The sequence below is a fragment of the Pan paniscus genome, chromosome X (genome assembly GCF_029289425.2).
Source record: "Pan paniscus chromosome X, NHGRI_mPanPan1-v2.0_pri, whole genome shotgun sequence".
NCBI classification, from domain to species: domain Eukaryota; kingdom Metazoa; phylum Chordata; class Mammalia; order Primates; family Hominidae; genus Pan; species Pan paniscus.
Genome location: NC_073272.2, coordinates 48,666,873 through 48,688,260, shown reverse-complemented (window position 1 = coordinate 48,688,260; position 21,388 = coordinate 48,666,873). Strand labels below are relative to the sequence as shown.

The following is a 21,388-nucleotide window of genomic DNA, read 5'->3' as shown; positions in this document are numbered from 1 at the left end:
AAAAATCATCAGTGGCCAGGCATCATGGCTCATATGCCTGTAATGCCAGCACTTTGGAAGGCCGAGGCGGGAGGATTGCTTGAGCCCAGGAGTTTGAGACCAGCCTGGGCAATATAGTGAGACTCCAGCTCTACAAATAGAAAAATGTAGCCAGGCATGGTGGCATGCTCCTGTAGTCCCCAGTTACTCTGGACCTGAGGTGGGAGGATTGTTTGAGTCCACGAGTTGGAGGTTACAGTGAGCTCTGATCATGCTGCTGCACTCCAGCCTGTGTGACAGAACGAGACCCCAACTCAAGAAAAAAAAAGATGATCAGTGACTACATAGAGTAGGGGACACTAGTCTGGGGCTTGATCCTCCTTAACCTTGATTTATTTGAAGAACAACTATCCTCACATCTTCAGGTCATGCAATTTGTTCCAATCTGTATAGTAAAATTAACCGTATTCAAAGAAACTTCTTTTACAGTGCTAGATTGTTATAAAGCTCCCACATAGAAGTGATAGCCTCAGGGTGGGTCTTTATTAACTAAAAATTACTTTAAAAAATCCAAGCTTGCATGGTTGTTAGTTAAAAGAATAAAAAAACTCCACACAATTGCTGCTTTCTATTAATATTAAACTTGAAAATAGCTGAATTAAGGTTGTGAAAATCTAATAAAATTTATAAATAAGTTAGATTTTTTGGAAAATATCACATGAAAGCTATTCAGTGGTAAATAAGTTTTTACTTCTATCATGTACTTTTCCTCAATTCTGAAAGGTCAGCAAGCATACTGAGGATTTTAAAGTCCTAGAAGGAAAATAACCCAGGATTGTGCATTCTTTGGCTTATCCTCTGAATTTAAAGTTGCTTCAACACAAGGACAAAGATTCATCTCCCATTGAAAATGTACACATTAGTATAAACTCAATAGCTTTTGTTGGCTATAACAGGGTATACCTGTAGTTTCAGTTCTCTAGCAGAGAGAGAGAGAGAAAGAGAGAGAGAGAGAGAACCAACTTCACCTTTTACCTATCTTCACTACTGATTTACCCAATGACCTTTGGCAAGTACATTTTTCAATCATGAAAATGTTCATAATGCCTAAAAGCCACCCTTGACACCACATAACCCCATGACATCAACATACTCACAAGACTCCATATAGAGATGCCTGACTGAAGCCTTTTCAATCTTGTCACTTTAGATAGGATCTATCTCTCTGGTGATGTTTTATGATGATCCTAAGGCCTTTATCTTAACAGTCTGATAAAATCATGATTTCTGGGTAAAGTTCAAGTATCCAGAGTTCTCCTGGGTCCCCGGTATTGACTCGAATGTTGAATGTGTGCTTCTAAACATTCAATTCCTCCTCTTCCTCCTCCCTCTCCCCACACTATCTGTTTTGTTCAGTGAATATAATTTTTTAAATATAAAAGGAACATGTGTAACCAATATGCCAAAATAAAAAACACACTGACAGTAGGTAGCAGTTTTCATAATTTAATGAAAAAGTATTGGTAAAAAGGTGACATTTGAAAAAGGACTGAGCTTATCTTGGAAAACTGGACTATATAAGACAAAATGAAAAAAATTAACAAAGAAGGTTAAGAGGTAATACTTCAAACAACAAAATGTAGCAAATACATTTTGGGGTAATTGAAATTTACAACTGAAGGCTCCTTCATTTACCTAGGAATATCCTGTAAAAATATTACAACTATATTTCCCTGACGAATGATATTTTAGTCAATACTCTCCCAATGGCATTACATATGGAATTTGGCTGAAGCACTGTTTTGATGTTTGCTTTTCCTCCCACTCAGAATTGAAAGGCATGAAGGGACAAAGGCTACCGCACTGGCCTCTGACATAAGGAATTTATAACACAGCTCCATCATAATTTCATTACCATGAAGGTATCAAATTAATATCTACTCCAGAGAACTCAAAGAAAAAGCACAGAAACCTAGTGCATAAATAGGGGAAATTCTCTTCCTCATTTTGATAGTTTTTTTTCCAAACAAAATACAGGACACCTACCACACATGCTATGGCATGTTTACACATGTACATAGGCACAAAAGAAATACTTTGAAGATGTAGCCAAAAGAGAGGCAGAACACATACATTTTCAGAAAAGGAGAAAGCAAAAAGCAAAGGAACCCATTAACAACGTTACAAGAACACAACTGGGGGAGAGGAAAACTGCTGAGTTTTCCATATTGACGGAGAGAGGGCCCCTGCCTTGACTGACTGGCACCTACTACAACTGGGCTGTTTCACCAGTAAGAAGCTTTAAAAATGGAAAATGGCCTCTTTTGTCTGAATATTCCCACTACACTTTCCCAAACTAGAAGAAAGAGAATATTAATTTAAGGCTAAGAAGAAAAGAGAGCTGAGAATTATAGTCTGCTTCACATTTAAAAAACGGCATCATTTCTCTCTTATTTAAATGAGAAGCAGACATGTTTTTATCCACCCCACCCCCCGCAAATGTAATTATTCTCTTCCTACTAGAAATTAATCAAGGCTGATAGTTTGGGAACAGGGTATAAGCAACTTCTGAAAAATGGCTCCAGCCTTTTTGTTTGGGAAACTGCCTCAGATTCAAAGGTGACACAAAGCTAAATTATATCCATGTGTTAAACACATGCTTTCAAATTCTGTTTGACAATAAAAATCTGTTTCAAAATTAAAGCAGGTAAGAATACTTAACCTCTGTGCATTTTACTATATTTTAATTATACCTCAATAAAAATTTTATAAACATTAAAGCAGGTATACAAAAACTGTCAGCCAAACTTATTTTAGTCAAACTTATTTGAAAACAACACAAAAACCCTGACCTGGTACAAATACCCCAGAAATGGTCTCACTTTGGGAAAGGCTCTGGAATCCTTCACAAATGCCTAAACAGAGAATCAGAGCATTTTCCTTGGAAGTAGTACTTTTGTACTTTTGTAAACACTATCCACAAGTTAGCCTTTTATGCTTGTCAGTCAGGTGAAATAGTTATGAGTGTGTCCCCAACAAGCAAGTTTAGGAACAGGCACTGGACACTGATAAGCATGAGGAGTATTGACTCAGTAAGTTAAGATACTGTGAAAGAAACTCAACCTTGTGCAGAACAAAGGAAGACAGTAGTGAGTTTGACAGTATCTAAGATGGTGGTCTCCTGGTCTCTCCCCTGAAAAGGGTTTATAGATACCAGTGGAATTAGAAACTTCCTACAGACAGGAGCTCTGGGGAGTCACATGCTGTAGCTTCAAAAGATAAGTAGTTTTAGTGTCTGATAATCATGGTCTCTTGCAAATCAGCTAACAATGCAAGGACTCTTAATACATATACTTGTCAATGTGTTATATAACCGGAAAGCTGCCCCAAAATATTTACTGAGCAAATACCCTGGGCCCAGCTGTTCCCAATAGCCTCTGACAAACCAACCTCTGGACAACCTGCAATTACTGTAATGTGCTTGTAAAAACTAGACTTGAAACATTTTCAAAAACTGCAAGACAATTTACTATGGAAAAATGTTATCCTTTTCACTGCAATTCCTCTTAACATATGCTAAAATCCTTTTGGTGTATGGGTTTTCCCCAATATATGGGGCAAAGGCAAAGGTTGGGTCATCCTTGGAAGTTTCTAATCACCTTTGCATTGAACTGTGGGAAAGGGGATGTGTCTTGCTTTTACCATGGCAATCCCGTCTAGAGTCATGGGGAGGATTTTCCCTGTCTGAGCTATCTTTCCTTACCCTGACTTTTTCTTTATTCCCATCACTTTCTGCTTCTGAATCACTCAGCTCCAAATCTGGGCAATAGCCATCATTTTCCTGATATGGAGCTCTCCCTGCAGACCGCCTGAGAACCTGTCTACCCCAGAACTGCTCCTTGGGGCTCATATTCTTGGTTGGCTTCACATAGCACTGGAGGTCCTCTGTGTTCTTCACCCACCTATTGGTGGTCTCTTTAAAGGACCTACTAAAGTGTTCTACAGTGGATTTTCTAAAGCTGCCCTGACTGACCAAGTGGGGGCTGAGCACAGGCTCCTGGTCACAGAACATCTCACTCGAGCTGTCTTTTTGGGTGACATTCCCAGACCAGCTGCCCTCCAGGCCATTGGATTTGGCAAACTTGGAGTTAGGCTGACTTTTCCCATTCCCAATGGAAGACTGTCCATGGAGGGCAGCCTGAAGGACCAGAGGCTTTCCCAGTGACTGCCCATGATAGCACTCCGAGGACGGGGTTCTCCAAGCAGGACTGGACTCCTTTGCTTCACTCCTAGAATGGCTGAGACTGGCCAGCAAACGGTTATTCTTGCTCTCTAGTGGGTATCTCGGATACGATTTTGTTCTCATTTCTAGTGACTCCTGAGGCACCTGCATGCTCCTTATACTGTGAACAGATGAGCTGCTGTCAGGAGAGTGGGGCTGCTGATCGGTTTCTGTGGAGCTGTTTCTGTGGTCTTCTGGGGTTGATTTGGGCATTTTTAACTTCAAGGTAATTCTTGGTGGTGGGTAAAACAGTGAGTTTTCGAGTGCATTTGTCAAAGGAAGCCCTGAGATAAAAAAGAAAGATTCGTTTTAACAACCGATTTAAATAATGGCTTTTGTGCTTATGGCAGAGTGAGTTCACATACCTACTCTTCCAAATGTTTAACAAGCACCTGGCTCTGCTATGTATGTATATCATGGTGTAGCAGCTGGAGTGAGCTGAACTAGAGGTTGGGGCCAAGAATGCTACAGATGAAAAACTCAGCAATGCCACTGTTTGCTATATGGCTCCACACCTCTTCACCTCTGCTCTTTCAGTCTGTAAAATGATCACAAACTAGTGTGTTGCCTCCTGCGTCCCATCTCTGCCCTTCCATTTCTGAGAAGAATGTCTCTAGCAATGGTTTAGAACAGGGTCTTCCTATTTGTGTGTCTGTGCATGCATGTGTTGGTATGGCACAGCACTTAGTATGTGTCTTAAACACACACATTTCAGGCCCCATCCTCTAATCTCTTCTGGCCTTCCTGAAGCAAGGCAAACACAAACCTTCAGAAACGTTGCAAGGGTTTTGGTGGGTGAAGAGTATGTATGTGTTTGAACTTGGCATTAGAGGTGATAGTTGGGTGGTTCCCATAAATTTTATATCCTTAACCTAGAATAATTTCCTGACTACAAATGAACATTATGGAGGTGGGAGGTTTTGTAGTGGTAAGGCCAGCAGAAAAGAATCATAACATTCCTGCCAACCAGCCTGCTATAGGATTGGTTGGGGAGTATCGGCAATCAGTTTCTCAGTTAAGTCATCCTACAATCACAGTCAGAGCAGGTCTTCTTCTGTTATTTCAAGTACTTTGAAATTTAAAAAGCACTATCAAACAATTCCTCCTTGTATATGGACTTGACCTTTGCCCATTACCATCTTACTGTACCCTTACAAAAATGAGATATTAAGAGGATAGCTCTTAGGTATCCCAGTGGGCAGCATTTGTTCCCCAAAGGTCCACCTTGAACACCCACAACCCCCATCTCTGTCAGGAGCTGTCACCTGCTGATGCTGCAAGTCATAATGAGGTTGACTCCTACACATCAGAAGGCATGTGGGTAGGAGCCAATTTCCTTGGCATGCAGGGACTCTCCCTGTTGTCCTCTGCTTCTCCTTGTTTTGCTCGTCATGTTGCCCTTTGTGGCTGAGCAGTCTTGCTGCCTCCTGCTACACTACTCTGTTGAGACCCATGACACTCAGATACCTCAAGGCCTCTGACACCCACCTGTCACCTCATTTCTGAGTCTCTCTCATGCTCCATGGCTGACCCTCCCTTGGCAGGAGCTGATTCTGCACACCCTGTCCAGTGACCCCTAGTTGCCTAGGCTCTGCCATTGACCTCTGTGTTAAATGAGGCACAGGGAGTTTACAGGTGTCACTGAATATGACTGTCATCATTCCAGCCAAGCTCCCTATGCTTAGGGCACTATAATTATGCTCACCTGTCTTGCTCACCAAGTGGGCAGTGTACCCTACAGGCAGGGATTTTGTCTTGCTTTCTACTGTATCTTGTAGCTCAGCTCTTAGTCCACTGTAGGTGCTCAACAAATATTAGTGAATAAATGAAAAGATAACAACTCAGATCTCCAAACTTACTTCTGGCTAAGGATTTGTTTTAATAGACTATTGTTAAGATGAGTAACCCTAGAATTAAGTGTTTTCTGGAAACGTGTTAGATCCTATCCCGTCAATTTCTAAATGAATTTGATAATTACAGAATAATTTCATGGCTTCCATTAATGGCCTCGAATATCTGTTTGGGACCTAGATTACCTGCCCTAGACCTGCAACTCCTCCTACCCCACCCTGGGATTTCTTGCCTTATGAACTGACAGTGAAATGGGCCAGGTTATATTAAGATTAGACTGAAGCAAATGAGATATCTGACAAGAATTTTAAAAGATTTTTAAGTGGAATGACTGGCATGAAATTTAAATTGTTAAGATAGGATATAACCAGAGTCTACATATTTGTTAGGACATTTTAAATATACAGGTTACCTGCATCAATTTCCTGGTTAAGATGCTGGACTTGCAAACCGAAGATCTGTTCCTGTATTTTGTTGTGTGACAGCTTCAGCTTCTCTCGTCTGCTTATCATATAGCACAGATTTCGGACCTGAAAGCCCAATCCCCAACAAATAGAGATGTTTGTCATGTTAAGCAAACCTGACAACTGAAATTGTTTGGCTAAAATAAAGACCTAAAGTCAGGTGGGGGTGAGGAGAGAAGACAGAATCCAAGAGCTGCAGAATGAGACCCACTCCACAGGAATTCACACAGCATGGTCAATTGTGGGATCTATCAACCAATAGTAAAAGCAAAATGCTCCAAATCTGCCTTCTGAAACCTACTCTCTTTGCAGTGTCATGGGCTTGATATTTATTTGCACAGCCAGGTTGGGAAGACTGAATAATGGTTTAACAATTCAGCCTTCCCTTTAGATCCCTGAGTACGAATGATGGCAATGCTGGCTGTATCCAGTACAATTTTCTAATCAGTGCCGGACGAGCAGGATACAGTTCCACTGGGAAGACTAGAAGTGTTTTTTTTGCTCACACTTTCAGCTCAATCAAGTTTCCACAGCCACAAAGGTGAAATACTCTCTCTCTCTCATACTCCCTACCTAGGCAAGTTACACAAACTTTCTTTGCCCCAGTTTGTTCATCTGTAAATAGTGATGATGATAATAATAGTTTTTCATGGGCATGTTAGAATTAAATGAATTAATATTTATAAAATGCTTAGGACAGTGTTGGCAATAATAGTAATAGTAGGTGCTATATGTGAGTGTCTTAAATTTTTAAAAGTGAGCCAAATCTATTAGTTCTCTTTCAAATTCTGGTAGCAGAGAAAAAAAAAAACACAAGCCATTTATAGATTTACATTTAATTAGAAAATTCTCTAGGATAAACACAGGGCTTAACTTACCTTTGAAGCCCTGCAGTATCTCATTTAGTAGATACCTGATAAATATACCATGAGTTATATTGAATTATCATGTGGAGTGGCTCTCAACTGGAGAGCAAATTTGGTAATTTGCAGACATTTTTGGTTGTCACGCTAGGGGTGTGTGTGCGGGTGCTACTGGCATCTAGTGGGTAGAGGCCAGGGATGCTGGTAAACATCTTAAATTGCCCCTACAACAAAGGACAGCCCCCTAACAACAAACAACTATCCAGTCCAAAATGTCAACAGTGCCAAGTTTGTGAAACTCTAATTTGGTGTTTTCCTGAACAAAATTCACTCTTTCTTCAGCCTAAAGTCTCATAAATATGTCAGTAAAATATGGATGGGCCAATTTAGGCTCAACAGTGAATAAAAAGTAAACCAAATGAGAGTTTATTTCAAATGTAAAGTTCATAGAGCATATACCCGAGGCCTCCCAAATCCCCTGGATGTGCCTGTCAGAATTTACACAGAGCCCAATGTCTGGGGCCATAAAGAGATCAGAAGATAAGCAAGGACACAGAAGCCCACACTATTATGAGCTGACTGACCATTATTAAACCAGAAGTGGGACCTCCATTTCTACACAGACCGAGGCCTATATACTAGTCACAGCTGGTCACCTTACCCTCTCCAGGTCCTGGCGTAGATGCATAAACATTCTCATTCGAGTGTGAATGCTTTCCTCTTTTGGCTGCACCAGCCCATTTTCTTCATCCTCCTTTGGAGGAAATAATGGCTTATTGAAGTTACTTTTCCGCTTCAGTTTCCAGTAGTTATAGATAAAGTCCACAGCTAGCGTGGGCATACCCAGCTCTGCGGCCACATCTTCCACTCGTACCAAGGAATAGAACTCCTCCTCCAGCTCCCGAAGCTTCTGTGCCCGCAGGCTGGTTTTCTCACTTTTGGCCTGGCTCTGCTCTTTAGCCCTGTGGTGGGGGTACTCAGCTTCTCCAAGTTTCTGCCTGTTTTGGCTATGCTTGAGGCAATATGACTTGAACTTCACTTCGTCTCCCTCATCTAGGATGGTCTTCATCTCTAGGCCGTGCTCAAAGGCACAGGTGACGTGGAAGGCAGTGATGCAGCTTTTTATAGAGCACTGTAGGAAGAAAATATGTGTCAAGGTAGCAGAGTTGGAGGAAAAGGGAGAGACCTATGTTTCTGGACCTAAATTGATAGCTTGTAGGAAGCAAAAGAAAGACCGGGAGAAAGTTAGTCCTAAACTGACCATAACAGATACTTTACAAGTAACCCAAGAAACCTGTTCTTACAGAAAACAGCAAACACAGAGGCCAAAAAAAATTCAAACACTCCTTTTGAGGTTTCAGCTCAAGCATTCAAGCATCAAGTTTTCTGAGATGCTTTCCTGGGCTCCTGTAAACAGTCATGTAGTCTCTTCTCTGTGTCTCCCACATCACCCTATGAATGCTTTTAAAATGGTACTTTTCACACTGTACCTATAACAATTGTCAAGTCCTTAGGGATAGATCTTAAAAACAGAAGCTGTGTCTTTCATTTTGCATCGTCATTAACTATTGAAGAAGCAGTTGCTCAGAAAATGTTTCTAAACAAACAAAAGAAAACACACAAAGTGAGTATTATTGCTAGAGCATCCACTGGTTCTAAAAAAGTCATAGGAATTCCAATATCTAAGTAACCTAACTTCTTGAATTTTTTTTTTAAACATAAAAATTTTAGGCCAGAGCACAGTGGCTTACGCCTGTAATCCCAGCACTTTGGGAGGCCAAGGCAGGTGGATCACTTGAGGCCAGGAGTTCGAGACCAGCTTGGGCAACATGGCGAAACTCTGTCTCTACTAAAAATACAAAAGCTTTCTGGGCATGGTGGCGCATGTCTGTAGTCCCAGCTACTTGGGAGGCTGAGGCATGAGAATTGCCTGAACCCGGGAGGTCCAAGCTGCAGTGAGCCGAGATCACACCACTGTACTCCAGCCTGGGCAACAGAGTGAGAACCTATCTCAAAAAGAATTTTTTAAAATATTTAAAAATAGAGAATCTATGTTGCTCAGGCTGGTCTTGAACTCCTGGGCTCAAGTGATCCACCAGCCTCAGCCTCCTAAAGCGTTGGGATTACAGGTGTGAGCCACCATGCCCCGTGAAATTGTTGCTATAGAACTGAGCTGTCCAACTTGGTGGCCAAGTAGCCATGAGTGGCTATTTAATTTTAAAAAAAAATTTTTTTAGACGGTGTCTCACTTTGTCACCCAGGCTGGAGTGCAGTGGTGCAATCTCGGCTCACTGCAACCTCCGCCTCCTGGGTTAAAGCAATTCTCCTGCCTCAGCCTCCCGAGTAGCTGGGATTACAGGCATGTGCCACCATGCCCGGCTAATTTTTGTATTTTTAGTAGAGATGGGGTTTCACTATGTTGGTCAGGCTGGTCTCAAACTCCTGACCTCAAGTGATTTGCCTGCCTTAGCCTCCCAAAGTGCTGGGATTACAGGTGTGAGCCACTGCGCTTAGCCTTAAATTTAATTAAAATTATGTATAATTTAAAAATTTAGTTTCTCAGTCACAGTAGCCACATTTTAACTACACTAGACAGCACAGACATAAAACATTTCCATCACTGTGGAAAGTTTTATTTATTTACTTTTTTTTTTGAGACAGAGTCTCGCTCTGTTGCTGAGGCTGGAGGGCAGTGGCACAATCTCGGCTCATTGCAACCTCCACCTCCAGGGTTCAAGTGATTCTCCTGCCTCAGCCTCCCAAGTAGCTGGGACTACACGTGCCTGCCACCACACCTGGCTAATTTTTTTGTATTTTTGGTAGAGACAGGGTTTCACTATGTTGGCCAGCCTGGTCTCGAACGCTTGGCCTCAGGTGATCCGCCCGCCTCAGCATGCCAAAGTGCTGGGATTACAGGTGTGAGCCACTGTGCCTGGCCCACTGTGGAAAGTTCTATTGAACAATATGGTTACAGACAATCTGAAATTAAGTTTCTAATATTCTGCCATTCAGTCATAGATTTAACACATTTATTAAGCATTACTATGCAGTATGTACTGACTATTCATAGGGGGGGCAAAGGGGGAAGGACCTGGCCCATGACTACTATACTCCTGTGCTTCAGTTAGCCTTAATTACTATTTGTTATGGTTACAATGTTACAGCTTTCCTTCCAAAGACTGACTGATTGATTGAGACAGGGTCTCACTCTGTTGCCCAGGCTGGAGTGCAGTGGCGCGATTTTGGCTCGCTGCAACCTCTGCCTCCCAGGCTCAAGTGATCCTCCCACCTTAGCCTTGTGAGTAGCTGGGATTACAGGCGTGCGCCACCACGTCCTGCTAATTTTTGTATTTTAGTAGAGACGGGGTTTCACCAATTAGCCAGGCTGGTCTCAAACTCCTGACCTCAAATGATCTGCCCACCTCGGCCTCCCAAAGTGCTGGGATTACAGGCATAAGCCACTGTGCCAGGCCTAATTTTTTTTTTTTTTGGAGACAGAGTCTCACTCTGTTGCCCAGGCTGGAGTGCCAGTGGCGTGATCTCGGCTCACTGTAACCTCTGCCTCCTGGGTTCAATCGATTCTCTTGCCTCAGCCTCCCGAGTAGCTGGGACTACAGGTGTGCACCACCATGCCTGGCTAATTTTTGTATTTATAGTAGAGACGGGGTTTCACCAGGTTGGCCAGGCTGGTCTGGTCTTGAACTCCTGGCCTCAAGTTATCCGCCCACCTTGGCCTCCCAAAGTGCTGGGATTACAGGCATGAGCCACTGCACCCTGCTGCCCAAAGATTTAAAATGCATGAGTGCATCTATGTGTTTATGTAGAGGAAGTGGGGAAAGTAAGGGAAGATTCGTTTCTAAGGAAATATTGGGAATTCTTATGGTTAAAGCCAAGTGTTAATTCTTACATATGAATAAAGACAAAAAGAATGCAAAGGCCCAATAGATCATCTTAGATTGAGAAATTCAACACCTAAGAGAATACTGGCAACTGTCAAAGTTTTAAAGGGGCATATTCCATATTTCATTTAAACTAATTTCATATGATAAAGAATTCCAGGGATGAAATATAATTCTAAGATCATCTAATCCAGCCTTACATTTATTATTGCTTGAATTTCCTCTAGAGTACCTGATTTTCTGCCTCCATCCCCCACTCTATACACCTCCCCCTCCACTTTCCAATTAAGTGGTAATCTAGCCACTTACTGAATTCTTCCAGATAAGAAGCTCCTAAGATGGTCCACCCCGGCTTTTAACACCACTATCAGAAAAGTTTGTTATATTACACTGAAGCCTCTCGAAAATGAGGATGATGAAAGTTCAAGATGTACTTTTACCTGGGTACCTTTTGTTATCACTTGGCTAAGAAACTAGTCAGACGTTTGAAAAACAAAGTAAAAGGTATTCTTTAGTAAAAGATTTAAAGTGTTGGGCACAGTACTCTTTTGCTGTTTAATAACTGTTAAAGATATGGGAAGAAAAAGCAAATGATTTTCTATTCAAGGGAATGAGTAAGTGACATCAAACTACTATTATTGGGAAGCTAAAAACAGATCTTCTCAGGTGAAATTTATAGAACGTTTATAGAATGTAGAGACAAATATAAACATAAATTACTCAAAATAAAAGATAATGCACAGATAAGAATTGGGTACTTATATGAAAAATATAATACCTCTTAGGAAACTGCCATAAAATCCAACTCTTTTCAAAAAAAGGTAATTCTGTGGTATTTATAGCTGGAGATCTATATATTTTGGTGGTGAAAAAATGCTGGTCAATGGGTACGAAGTTATAATTGGGAGGAATAAGTTCTGGTGCTCCATTGCACAGGGTGACGACAGTTAACAGAAGGGTATTATATTTTACAAAATAGCTAGAAGAGAGGCTTTTGAATGTTCTCACCATAAACAAATGATAAACACATGAGATGACGGATATGCTAAATATCCTGATTTGACTATACAACATATATAAAGACATCAAATTATACCCCACAAATATGTACAACTACAATGTGTTAATAAAAATTGCAATTTAAAAGATAAAACTTGGGCTGGGCATGGTGGCTCACGCCTATAATCCCAGCACCTTGGGAGGCTGAGGCAAGAGGATCGCTTGAGCTCAAAGGTTCGAGACCAGCCTGGGTAACATAGTGAGACCTCGTCTCTAATAAAAATAAAAAAACTAGCAGAGTGTGGTGGTGCACGCCTGTGGTACTCGGAAGGCTGAGGTGGGAGGATTACTTGAGCTCAGGAGGTCGAGGCTATAAGGAGCCATGATTGTGCCACTGCACTCCAGCTAGACTGTAAAACAACAAAAAACATACAATAATATTACCATTAAAAAAAAGAAGAAGAGTGCCGGGTGCAGTAACTCACGCCTGTAATCCCAGCTACTTGGGAGGCTGAGGCAGGAGAATTGCTTGAACCCAGGAGGCAGAGGTTGCAGTGAGCCAAGATCGCGCCATTGCACTCCAGCCTGGACGACAGGGCGAGACTCCCTCTCAAAAAAAAAAAAAAAAAAAAGAAGAAGAAGAAGAAGAGCCAGGCGCAGTGGCTCACGCCTATAATCCCAGCACTTTGGGAGGCCAAGACGCAAGGACTGTTACAGTCCAGGAGTTCAAGACCAGCCTGGGAAACATGACGAAACCCTGTCTCTACAAAAAATACAAAAATTAGCTGGGTGTGGTGGTGCACACCTGTGGTCTCAGCTACTAGGGAGGCTGAGGTGGGAGCCTGGGAAGTTGAGGCTGCAGTGAGCCGTGATTGTGCCACTGCACTCCGGCCTGGGCGATGGGAGTGAGACCCTGAAAAAAAAAAAGGGTTGGGCGCGGTGGCTCACGCCTATAATCCCAGCATTTTGGGAGGCTGAGGCAGTTGGATCATGGGTCAGGAGTTCAAGACCAGCCTGGCCAAGATGGTGAAACCCCATCCCTACTAAAAATTACAGGCGGGCACCTGTAATCCCAGCTACTCAGGAGGCTGAGGCAGAGAATTGCTTGAACCTGGGAGGTGGAGGTTGCAGTGAGCTGAGATCGCGCCACTGCACTCCAGCCTGGGCGACAGAGCAAGACTCAGTCTCAGGGAAAAAAAAAAAAAAAAGAAGAAGAAGAAAGGTGCCAGTCAGATACCAGATACCTATTTGTTTTCTTCTAAAACATATGTCTGGCGCATTCTATTAAACAAAATGCCTTTGCATACATCTCACTTATTTCCACTGTAACCATGGAAGGTGATAGAGAGGTTTTATTATGCCCATTTAAAAAATATTTTTATCTTTACAAATTTAAAATAAAAAATTGAGATAGCACTGTTCTCATTGTGGCAAGCAAATAGCACTTGTACAAAGCATCTTTTATACATGTGTCCTTTAAACACTTTACTACGTGCATTACAGCATGGTCATTATATTCATTCACTGAAATGACAGAAATAGCTTTATTAAGATATATTTTATATACCATAAAGTTCACCAGTTTAATGTGTACATTTCAATGGTTTTCAGTATATTTACAGTCATGCAACCATTGCCACTACCTAATCCCAGGATATTTTCATCACCACCAACCCCAAATCTTGTGTCCATTTGTAGTTACTCCCTGTTACCAACTCCAGCCCCAAGCAACTACTAATCTACTTTCTGTCTCTATTGATGTGCCTATTCTGGACATTTCATGTAAGTGGAATTACAACAATATGTGGCTGTGTGAGTCTGGCTTCTTTCACTTAGCATGTTCTTCAGGTTCCTCTATGTTGTAGCATGTATTAGAACTTCATTCCTTTTTATGGGCAAAAAATAATTGTATGGATATACCCCATTTCATCAAGTTGATGGACATTTGGGTTGTTTTAACTTTTTGTCTGTTATGAAATAATGGTGCTATGAAAATTCATGCAGCAGTTTTTGTGTGGATATATGTTTTTATTTCTCTTGGGTATTGTGCGGTAAAGGATAACCTTGTCTAAAAAAAAGGTTTGGCTGTTTGTCTTTAGCTCCTTAGAAGTAACCTTTAAGCCCCTGGAATGCCCTGCCTGATAAGAGTGTCTTTGTTTACCTTGGGTCCTTGGGCCAAGTGAGATAGTCTATGCTAACGATGTGATTTATGGTAGAGACTTTGGGGCACCTTCTATCAGCCTGACCTCTGGAGGGACTGGAGAGTAACATCAGCCACGTGGATGGTGAGCAATGCCTACGTGGCCAACTCTCAATAAAATCGCTGAACACCAAGGGTGAGCTTTCCTGGCTAGCAATACTCTATGTGTATTATACATTGCTGCTGGGAGAAATAAGCACTATCTGCACCACTCCACTGGCAGGGGTAACTGGAAGCTGCATTCCAGGTCTCTCCTGGACCATGCCTTATGTGCCTCTATCCTTGGCTAATTTTAAATCTGTACCTTTTCACTATAATAAACTATAACTGTGAGTATAACTGTTCTTCTGAGTTCTGTGAGTCCTTCTAGTGAATTACTGAACCTGAGAATGGTCTTGGTGATCTCTTAAACTGCAGGTATATACTTAGGAGTAGAATTACTGGTTTATAAGGTAACTCTATGTTTAACATTTTGAGGAGCTGCCGAACTTTTTTCACAGCAGCTGCATCGTTTTTACTTTCACCAACAATGCATGAGGGTTCCAATTTTCCCACATCCTTGATTGTTTGCCTTTCTTATTACTGCCACCCTAGTAGGTATGAAATGGTATCTCACTGTGGTTTATTTACTTTTTTTTTTTTTTTTTTGTAATGGAGTTTCGCTCTTGTTGCCCAGGCTGGAGTGCAATGGTGCGATCTCGGCTCACCGCAACCTCTGCCTCTCCTGGGTTCAAGCGATTCTCCTGTCTCAGCCTCCCAAGTAGCTGGGATTACAGGCACATGCCACCATGCCCAACTACTTTTTGTATTTTTAGTAGAGACGGAGTTTCATCAAGTTGGTCAGGCTGGTCTTGAACTCCTGGCCTCAGGTGATCTGCTCGCCTTGGCCTCCCGAAGTGCTGAGATTACAGGCATGAGCAACCGTGCCCAGCTGGAAAAACAATTTTCTACATATTCTTCAGGAATTGTAGAAGAAAAATACTTTTTCAAATGCTTTCACTAGAGGAAAAATGCTACCTTTTACAAATCCACATTTATAAGAAGAGTTTCCGTGCCCAGGCTTATCTTGAACTTCTGGCTTTAAACAATCCTCTTGCCTCGGGCTCCTAAAGCACTGGGATTTTAGGTATGAGCCACTGCATCCAACCCAAAGTTTCTTCAAAGAGGAATGATATGCCTTAATTCCTAAATCAGTCTCTGGTGTTCTTTTTCAAGATTTTTATTCTAGCCACTCTATGTTATTCAATTTCTATCCCACACCTCAAGCATTTATCCTTTATGTTACAAACAATCCAATTATACCCTTTTAGTTATTTTAAAACAATCATTCATCATGACCAAGTAGGATTTATCCTAGGGATGCAAGGATGGCTCAACATATGCAAATCAAGCAGTGTGAAAAATCGTATCTTCAGCATGAGGGACAAAAACCGTATGATCGTTTCAACTGATGCTGAAAAAGCATTTGATAAAATTCAACATCCTTCATGATAAAAACCCTCAATAAACTGGTCATGGTGAATGATCTTTTCAAAGTATTGTTAAATTTGGTGTGCCAGTACTTTGTTGAGGATTTCTGCATCAATGTTCATCCAGAATACTGGCCTGTAGTTTTCTTTTTTTGATGTGTCCTTGTCTGATTTTGGTATCAGGGTAATACTGGCTTTGTAGAATGAGTTTAAAAGTATTCCCTTCTCTTCTATTTTTTGGAATAGTTTGAGTAACACTGGTACTAGTTCTTCTTTAAATGTTTTGTAAAATTCAGCAGAGAAGCCACTGGGTCCCAGGATTTTCTTTGAAGGGAAACTTTTTATAACGACTTCAATCTCACCATCTGTTACTGGTCCGTTCAGATTTTAAATTTCATCATGGTTCAATCTTGGTAGGTTGTATGTGTCTAGGAATCTGTTCACTTCTTCTAGGTTTTCCAGTTTGTTGGCATATATAGTTGCTCATAGTAGCCTCTAATGATCCTTTGAATTTCTGCAGTATCAGTAGCAATGCCTCCTTTTTCATCTCTGATTTTATTTATTTGGGGTTTCTCTCTCTTTTTTTTTCTCAGTGAGTTGGGCTAAAGGTTTGGTGATTTTATCTTTTCAAAAAACCAACTTTTTGTTTTGTTGATCTTTTTTTTCCATTTCAACTTCACTTATTTCTGCTCTGATCTTTATATTTCCTTTCTTCTACTAATTTAGGGTTTTGTTTGCTCGTTTTTCTAGTTAAGATGCATCATAAGGTTGAAGTTTTTCTACTTTTTTGATATACATGCTTATTGTTATAAACTTTCCTCTTAGTACTGCTTTTGCTATATCCCATAGGTTTTGGTATGTTGTGTTCCCATTTTTTTTTTTTTTTGTTTCAAGACAGTTTTAAATTTTCTTCTTAATTCCTTCATTGACCTACTGGTCGTTCGGGAGCATGTCGTTTAATTTCTAAGTGTTTGTATAGTTTCCAAAATTCTTCGTTATTGATTTCTAGTTTTATTCCACTGTGGCCAGAGAAGATAATTGATGATTTCAATTTTTAAAAATTATTTTAAGACTTGTTTTGGCACCTGACACATGGTCTATCCTTGAGAATACTCCATGTGCTGAGGAGAAGAATGTATATTCTGCAGCTGTTGGATGAAATGTTCTGTAAATATCTACTTGGTTGATTTGGTCTACAGTACAGATTAAGTCTGATACTTCATTTTTTATCTGGATGATTTGTCCAATGCTGAAAGCAAGGTATTAAAGTCTCTAGCTATTATTTTATTGAGGTCTATCTCTTTAACTCTAATAATATTTGCTTTATATTTCTGGTTGCTCCAGAATTGGGTGTATATATATTTACAACTGTTCTATCTTCTTGCTGAACTGAATCCTTTATCATTATATAATGATCTTTTTGTCTCCTTTTATAGTTTTTTTCAATTAAGTATAGCTACTCCTGCTTTTTGATTTCCATTTGCATGGAATATATTTTTCCATCCCGTTATTTTCAGCCTATATGTGTCTGTATAGTGAAGCATGTTTCCTGTAAGCAACAGATCATTGGGCCTTGTTTTTTGTATTGATTCAGCCACTCTGTGTCTTTTGGAGAGTTTTGTCCATTTACATTCAATGTTATTGATAAGTAAGGACTTATTCCTGCCATTTTATTTGTTTTCTGGTTGTCTTGTGGTCTTTTCTTCCTTCCTTCTTTTGTTCTTGTCTTCCTTTTAGTGAAGGTGATATTCTCAGGTGGTATGTCTTAACTTCTTGCTTTTTATTTTTGTGTGTATCTGTTGTATGTTTTTGATTTGAGGTTTACCATGGGCCTTGCGGATAATATCTTATAACCCATTATTTTAAACTGATGACAACTTAACACTGATTGCATAAACAAATTAACAAAGAAGCAAGGAGAAAACAAAAACTCTACACTTCAACTTCATCCCCTTAACTTTTTGCTGTTTCTACTTACATCTTATTATACTGTCCATGTCTTCAAAAGTTGTTGTAATTATTATTTTTGACTGGCTAATCTTTTAGTCTTTCTATTCAAGATAGGAGTTTTCATACCACAATTACAATATTATAATATTCCATGTTTTTCTGTGTACTATTACCAGTGAGTTTTGCACCTTCAGATGATTTCTTATTGCCATTAACATCCTTTTCTTTCAAGACTGAAGAACTCCCTTTAACATTTTTTGTAGGACAGGCCTGGTGTTGATGAAATCCCTCAGCTTTTGTTTATTTGGGAAAGTCCTTATTTCTCCTTCACGTTTGAATGATATTTTCACGGGATATACTATTCTAGGATAAAAGTTTTTCTCCTTCAAAACTTTTAATATGTCATGCCACTCTCTCCTGGCTTGTAAGGTTTCCAATGAAAAGTCTGCTGCTAGATGTATTGGAGCTCCATTGTATGTTATTTGTTTCTTTTCTCTTGCTGTTTTTAGGGTCCTTTCTTTATCCTTGACCTTTGGGAGTTTGATTATTACATGTCTTGAGGTAGTCTTATTTCAGTTAAATATGCTTGATGTTTTATAACCTTCTTGTACTTGAATATTGATATACATTTCTCTACATTTGGGAAGTTCTCTGTTATTATCCCTTTGAATAAACTTTCTACTCTGATCTCTCTCTACCTCCTCTTTAAGGCCAGTCATTCTTAGATTTGCCCTTCTGAGGCTATTTTCTACATCTTGTAGGCATGCTTCATTCTTTTTCCTTTTGTCACCTCTCATTGTGCATTTTCAAATAGCTTGTCTTCAGGCTCACTAATTCTTCTGCTTAAGTCTGCTGTTAAGAGACTCTGATGTATTCTTCAGTCTGTCAATTGCATTTTTTAGCTCCAGAATTTCTGCTTGATTCTTTTCCATTATTTCTTTTTTTTTTTGAAACGTGGTCTCACTCTGTCGCCCAGGCTGGAATGCAGTGGCATGATCTTGGCTCACTGCAAGCTCCGCCTCCCAGGTTCACACTATTCTCCTGCCTCAGCCTCCCGGGTAGCTGGGACTACAGGCGCCCACCACCACACCTGGCTAATTTTTTGTATTTTTAGTAGAGACGGGGTTTCACCATGTTAGCCAGGATGGTCTCAATCTCCTGACCTTGCGATCCACCCGCCTTGGCCTCCCAAAGTGCTGGGATTACAGGCGTGAGCCACTGTGCCCAGCCTCTTTTCCATTACTTCAATGTCTTTGTTAAATTTACCTGATGGGATTCTGAATTCCTTCTCTGTGTTATCTTGGATTTTGCTGAGCTTCCTCAAAATAGCTACATTGAATTTTCCATCTGAAAGGTTATATATCTGTCTCTCCAGGATTAATCACTGTTGCCTTATTTAGTTCATTTTGTGAGGTCATGTTTTCCTGGATGGTCTTGATGCTTGTGGATGTTCATCAGTGTCTGGGCATTGAAGAGTCAGCATTTATTGTAGTCTTTGCAGTCTGGGCTTGTTTGTATCCATCCTTCTTCGGAAGACTTTCCAGGTATTCAGAGGGACTTGGGTGTTGTGATCTAAGTCTTTGGTCACTACGGCCATATCTGCTTTAGGAGGCACCGCAAGCCTAGTAATGCCATGGCTCTTGCAGACTTGTAGATATACTACCTTGGTGTTACTGGGTAATATCTGGAAGAACTCCCTGGATTAACAGGCAGAGATTCTTGTTCTTCTCCCTTACTTCCCTCTAAACAAATGAAGTCTCTCTCTGTGCTGAGTTGCCTGGAGATGGAGGAGGGCTAATACAAGCACCCCTATGGCCACCACCACTGGGACTGCACCCAGTCAGACCTAAAGCCAGCACAGCATTGGGTCTCGCCCAAGGCCTGCAGTGATCACTGCCTGGCTACTACCTATGTTCGTTCACATCCCAAGGGCTCTACAATCAGTAGGTGGCAAATCCAGCAAGGCTTGTGTCCTTCCTTTCAGGGTGGCGAATTCCTCCTGGCCTTGGGTGGGTCCAGAGATACTATCTGGGACCCAAGGCCTGGAGTCAAGAACCTTAGGAATCTTATCTGATGCTTTCTTCTACTGTGGCTGAGCTGGCACCCAAGCTGTATGACAAAGTCCTTTCTACGTTTCCTCCCCTTTCCTCATGCAGAGGAGTCTCTGTAATGAAATTCCTTATAATCAAAATTGTAAGAGTCTCAATTTGGTAAGACCTTTATAAAATAAAGAAGCTGAACTCAAGTAATGAAAGTAAGAATCATTGCTCTGCAAATGAGAAACTTACACCAGAATGTTTCATCTCTCAAACTGTTCATCCATCATCCATCCATCAATCTATTAATTGTCTGTCTACTAGATTCGGGTATAGGGGATCTAAGGATGAAAGTCTAAGTTTACAGTCTACTAGGGCAGATAAAACTCATAGATAAATAACCATAATAGTGGCAGAATGTGGTACATCAGGGCTGTAATACAAATCCAGGTCTGTTAAGGTCAAGGCCAATATTTTCTCTCACCAAAGTCTTATTGCCAATTACTAATTATTGTAGAAAAAAAATAAGCCTGGGCAACACAGCAAGACCCTATCTCTACAAAACAAAAAAATTAGCCAGCCATGGTGGCATGTGCCTACAGACCTAGCTACTTGGGAGACTGAGGTGGAAGGATTGCTTGAGCTCAGAAGTTCAAGGTTATAGTGAGCTATGATCTCACCACTGCACTCCAGCCTAAGTGACAAAGCAAGGCTCTGTCTCTCTTTAAAAAAAAAAGAAAAAAGGAAAGAAAAGAAAAAAAAAGGCCAGGTGTGGTGGCTCATGCCTGTAATCCCAGCACTTTGGGAGGCCAAGGCGAGTGGATCACCTGAGGTTTGAGACCAGCCTGGCCAACATGGTGAAATCTCATCTTTACTAAAGATACAAAAAATTAGCTGGGTGTGGTGGTGTGTGCCTGTAATCCCAGCTACTTGGGAGGCTGAGGCAGGGGAATCACTTGAACCCAGGAGGCAGAGGTTGCAGTGAGCTGAGATTGCGCCATTGCACTCAAGCCTGGGCAACAAGGAGAGACTCGGACCAAAAAAAAAAAGAGCACAGTGCTCATGCCTGTAATCCCAGCACTTTGGATTGGAAGGCCAAGGCAGGAGGCTCACTTGAGGCCAGGAGTTCGAGACCAGCCTGGACAACACAGCGAAATCCTGTCTCTACAAAAAAAAAATTTTTTAAATGAGCCAGGTGTAGTGGCGTGCACCTGTGGTATCAGCTACTTGGGAGGATCATTTGAGCCCGGGAGTTCAAGGCTGCAGTGAGCTATGATTGTGTCACTGCACTCCAGCCTAGGTGACAGAGTGAGACCCTGTCCCACAACAAAAGCAAAAATGGGGGAAACTGCAGTGACCACAATAAAGAAAATAAGTTACTGGATATAAATCCAAT

The 21,388-nt window shown here is 41.0% G+C and overlaps 1 protein-coding gene across 2 annotated transcripts in view; it reads right to left on the bottom strand.

The window, feature by feature from the left end:
- Positions 1-1,464: 1,464 nt before the first annotated feature.
- JADE3 (jade family PHD finger 3) overlaps positions 1,465-21,388 on the bottom strand; it is a 149,223-nt gene continuing 129,299 nt past the window's right edge. For both annotated transcript variants that reach the window (XM_034950655.3, XM_034950654.4), the window contains exons 9-11: positions 8,101-8,571; positions 6,525-6,642; positions 1,465-4,545 (exon numbers count right to left, since the gene is read on the bottom strand). In XM_034950655.3, coding sequence (XP_034806546.1) covers positions 3,635-4,545; positions 6,525-6,642; positions 8,101-8,571 — 1,500 coding nt within the window. In that variant the 3' untranslated portion in view covers positions 1,465-3,634. The remainder of the gene's footprint in view (positions 4,546-6,524; positions 6,643-8,100; positions 8,572-21,388) is intronic.